Source organism: Calliphora vicina, chromosome 2 (assembly GCF_958450345.1).
Source record: "Calliphora vicina chromosome 2, idCalVici1.1, whole genome shotgun sequence".
NCBI lineage: Eukaryota > Metazoa > Arthropoda > Insecta > Diptera > Calliphoridae > Calliphora > Calliphora vicina.
Window position 1 is genome coordinate 37,155,558 of NC_088781.1, and position 5,096 is coordinate 37,160,653.

The window sequence follows — 5,096 nt, forward strand, 5'->3', positions numbered from 1 at the left end:
TGACAGGATCCCAAATCAGACCAAAAATAAGTGGACACATTAAGAAGTCTTATGAATGGAAAAATCTTCTTTTGTAAACATTCCTTGATACAGAGAATTACCTTAGCGCCATGGATATTTGGCTTTGGTTTCGATTCGGCTGGTTGGCAGGGCTTCACACACAATCACTTACGGTATTCGGGTTATCGTAGTAAATTCATCGCAAGTAATGATTCGGTGCAAAAATGATTTGCCTTATAACGTTCAAGCAGCATTTCGGACATTCAATGTCTATCGGCTTCAATTCGTATGGTACCCAATTTCCTGTCTTTTGGGTGAATCCTGATGCTCCCAATCCCAATGATTTTGCAAGCTCTTGCTGAGTTTTATCACAATCCTTATGGAGTCATGCCTCCTATTTTTTGTCCTCAAACTTTTTCTGCTGGCCTGGGCGATCCTTGCATGCCAAAATTACCACTTCTGATTTGCACATGCCATCTCTCCCACGTTAAAACGGATGGCACTCATTCACCATAAGTTTCGGTGAGCAATCTCTGCAATCAATGCCAACTCAGTTAATATATCAGATGAAACGATAAAGTAAGCATATCCATTGTAGAGTGTGCTGCATGAAAACAGGCAACATAAAATAATTTGCCTTATTTTATTTAGTTGCTGCTTGCTGCTGTTGTTGTGGCTCTCTTGTCGATGTTGCTGCTGAAAGCCAAAAAGGTGACCTAATGTTTATGTGACATGTTTCTACGAGTTGGAGTTTGTTTTGTTGATTTTTTGTTTTAGCTGTTCCTTCTTTATGTTGCTCCTTCCTTTAGTCTTTGGTGTTCCATCTTTTTGGTGCATTTGGTTTAATTTTTTTTCTTTTTGAGCAAATGTAAGCTGTTAAATAAGATATCATGTTAAATTACGAGCAAGATGTGTGTTGGGTTTTTTCCCCCATGAAAATGTGGCACCACAATTTTATTACATGTTAAGTGTATGTTTTAGTTATGTTTTTCTTCAATCTCTTAAGTTTGATGCACATGGGTAAAAAAAAACATGAATTTTTACTATCCTTATATCGGAATGTATTCTTTTGATTGAGGGAGATTTCATTAATTACACAGGCTGAATTAGCATTTCTGAAGTTTATGTTGATGCTTTAACATGATGTCAAAAATGTAGTCTGTTTTTGATCAGATAAGTATCGATTACTGGCGATGAAAACTCTGTAGTAGTTTAAGCTAGACATCGTTTTAGGATGATAAGTATTTTTGGTCTTAGTCTATTAATCTATTAATCGTATTTTCTTTATAAAATTAAATTACAAACACTGTATTAAAAAATAAAAATTACACACTATTAAATAACAACAAGTTAGGAATAACTCCGACATTTCAAAATGTGTTGTCCGTGATCCATACTTAAATTCGACTACACTTCTGCTACATCCACGATATTGAATCAGAACAGCCAGTTCTGATCGGTTGGAAAATGGCTGAGTTACGGCAGTTTAAAATCTGGTTGCTCCCTAACTATGAGAAGGCCGAAAAGTGGAAAAACATGTTATGCCAAAAATAATCATTCAATTAAAATATTTCTGATGTTTTGGAAAGCATCACTAAAATAAGAAAAAAATATTTTACTGGCTCATGATCAAGTTAGAGCGTGAAGAAAATTATAAACTGTCAAAAAAGTTGCGTTTTGCGAAACTTAATCGACCAGCCATTTCCAACCGATTTTCAAAAAGAGGTAAAATATAATATAATCATTTAAATAAACAATTTTAAAATCAATTTCAAACCAACATTCTTATGATTTTTTTAAGTTGTAACTTTTAGAATATCGTTATTACACATAAGTTTTTAATAAAAAAAAGTTCTAAACGAATTGATCGAGAAAAACTGCATGCATTTCCGAACTCTATGGACTCCAATAAAACTGGGGCTTTCATGTCAAGTGAACCAACTTTTGAAATCGATGTCTTCCGATCGGAATGAAATTTGCACCAGTGTTAAAAAAATTTCAAAAATTTTATTTCTTGAGTTATAAAATATTTATTTTGATAGATATCCCACTCGCATCCTACTAAGGGACTAACAATATCTTAAAGGAATGCAACTAAGCTTTCTTTTGACTAAAAAAAAAAAAATTAAAAAAGGGCCCATTTAAAAAAAATTCGAATTTCAAAAAAAAAAGTCAAGAATTGTAAGTCTTGAGTTACAAAATATTTATTTTGATAGATATCCCACTCGCATCATACTAAGCGACCAAAAGGGTCTTCAAGGAAAATATCTAAGCTTTTGCTTGAGCTAAAAAAAAGCAAAAAGGGTCCATTTTGAAAAAAAAAGTCAACAAAGTTTTTGATTTTGCGAAAAAAGTCAAAAATTGTATGTTTTGAGTTACAAAATATTTATTTTTATAGATACCCCACTCGCATCCCACTAAGCGACCAAATAGGTGTTCAAGAAAAATATCTAAGCTTTATTCTAAGAAAAAAAAGGACCATTTTTTAAAAAAAAAGTCAAAAAAGTTTTTGATTTTGGAAAAAAATATTAAACATTTTTTGATTTTGGAAAAAAAATATTAAACATTTTTTTATTTTTTTTAAAATATTTTTTTTCGAAAGATTGAAGAAAGAGCTGTCTAAACTATTTGGGACACATTTTGCTAAGAACGATAGGTAATAAGTTACATGGATAAGAAAAAACTCCTGTCAAACAAAATGTCAAACTTTGACCCCTCTAACTCGGAGAGTTCTCTATCGATTTTGTTGAAAAATTGTGCCTGAATTACTATCCAATAGAACTAACCTTGGTGCAAATTTCATCCATTTCGGAAGACATCGATTTCAAAAGTTGGTTGGTTCACTTGACATGAAATGCCCCATATAAATAATATCTATGTTAGCTAATTGATCCCAGCCCCAGTATAAATATTTAAAACTCTTTTAATTTGCATAAAAATTTGTTTGTCAATATCCAATTTGTCACAAATAAACCTTGTAAAAACATAAGTTATTCTATTTTGTGGTGTTAGACCCTTAATTGACCCTAGACTTCACATAAGTCATTATGCCTAAAATCACTTAAATGTAAACATTAAATATTTGCATTATAATAAAATACGAATAATCAATAAGATATTAAAGCAGAGATTGTTGTACTCTTGGTCCGTGATTTGAGGATCGGTCCACTATTGAGTCTAATTCCCACATAGATATTGTTCCCGAAAATCACCTTATTACACATAAATCTCTTATGCACGTCGTTGCAGTAATAAAATTCATCTTTATTAAGTATCATAAAAATAATAACAAATGTTTGTATTATAAATAAATTTTAAATAATAATTTTCTTTATCAAATTCTAAGTATTTAAAATTGATCAGAGTTCCGAAAATCACTGTAATGTTCATAATTAGAATTTTGTTAACGCCATAAAATTCCTCATAAGTAAGTTTAAATTAATTTCAGTTAAACTTTTGCCAGTTATTTTGATTTTATGTCAAAATAATATTGATAAAAACTTAACTCAAATATTTATACACTTCGTATCATAAAGTACACGATTTTATAAGAATAATACTTGCTTATATTCCTATTATACCACGTAATACCAGATGTATAATAGTTACCAGTAGGTTCTCTGAAATGTAAATAATAACCATTAACTGTAAAAATTGTTTCACAAAAAATGATAAACTAAATAACTTACGAATATGTCCGTTCATTATGCCACCATCCGCCGTATTTAGAACCAGAATTGCCACCTTCCCATTTGACATTATCATTATCAAAGGTTCTAAATTCGTTATCCAAATTATGTCGTATACCATCTCCACCTGTACCGTAATATTCACCTAAAGATTTTAGTTTGTAAGTTTCCGTCGCATTTCCTACTAAAAAGTTATTATACGAAGCATAATTAGACTCTCCTGTAGGATTCCATAAATGAACATATAACTGCTGCCGACCATTGTTGTTAGTGAAAGCATTTAAATTCTCTAACCCAATCCAGTACTCCTTCTCCACATTACCAAATCCATTTACGTAGTCAGACCAAGGACGTGTAAAATTTTCTGAACCATCAATGCGTCTTAAAATGTGCATCCAATTACCACCAGCAATTTCCATGTCACAAAATACCATAATTTGTTTTGCTTTATTTCCCAGTAAATATATTGTGTAATAACCACTCTTTTGGGTACATTTGGTAGCTGCTTTGCAATCAATGGGTTCAGAGTCCAGTTCGCATTGTTTCATTTTTATTTCTGGTAGCTGATCAACACGTACATCAAATAATGGTTTATTATTGTAGACTTCGTAAGCTAATCTAGATAATCTGGAAAGCAAATTTTGTTTTATAATTCTGAATGAAAATTCGTCAATAAAATAATTTACTGTGATGTGATGTTATCCATACGTAAACTTAAATCATTATTAGATTTACTGTCGTTTTCTTTATTTGTTACCAATTTTAAACACTTTTCGTCCAAATCGAATCTATAATATAAAATATAAACGTGAACATTTTGTTTTAAGTTATGAATGAAAATTCTCCAATAAAATTATTTACTGTGATGTGATGTTAGCCGTACGTGAACATAAATCATTATTAGATTTTATGTCGTTTTCTTTATGTTTTACTAATTCTAAATACTTTTCTTCCAAATCGCTGTACTTCTCCTTAAAACTAAGATATAAAAAAGAAGTGTTATCAAACCAGTTTAAAAAAAAACTTATATCATTATCAATTACCTTTTTTCCGATAACTTTACAGTATTTAATTCATCCAATAAGTTTGAATAATTTCCTTTCATTTCTGATATTTCCTGTACTAAAATTTCTTACAAAGAAAGTAATTGTTACAAATAATTTATGGAACCTTTTATCAGTTTCTTCACCAGCTACTATACCATTTATTTTCTTTTCTTTTGGTATTGGGAAGCAACAAAAATTCTCGTCAAGGCATCCGACCTTAAATGTACTAAATTTGTTAAAACTTGATACATTTTTAGGTTCTTTATGGTTAACAAAATTTGAAGTTGTTTTGAAATTTTAAATTTTCTTTAATGTGGATTTTATGGAGGTTCAGTGGGGTCAAATGCCCCTTTTTACGGAT

At 30.6% G+C, this 5,096-nt stretch overlaps 1 protein-coding gene across 1 annotated transcript; it reads right to left on the bottom strand.

The window, feature by feature from the left end:
- Nucleotides 1-3,514: 3,514 nt before the first annotated feature.
- On the bottom strand, nt 3,515-4,395 carry LOC135950389 (ficolin-1-like). Its single transcript, XM_065499936.1, has 3 exons — nt 4,376-4,395; nt 3,690-4,316; nt 3,515-3,620 (listed from the first exon to the last, which is right to left on the bottom strand). The coding sequence occupies exons 1-3, from the start codon at nt 4,393-4,395 to the stop codon at nt 3,515-3,517; spliced, it is 753 nt and encodes a 250-aa protein (XP_065356008.1).
- Nucleotides 4,396-5,096: the final 701 nt, after the last annotated feature.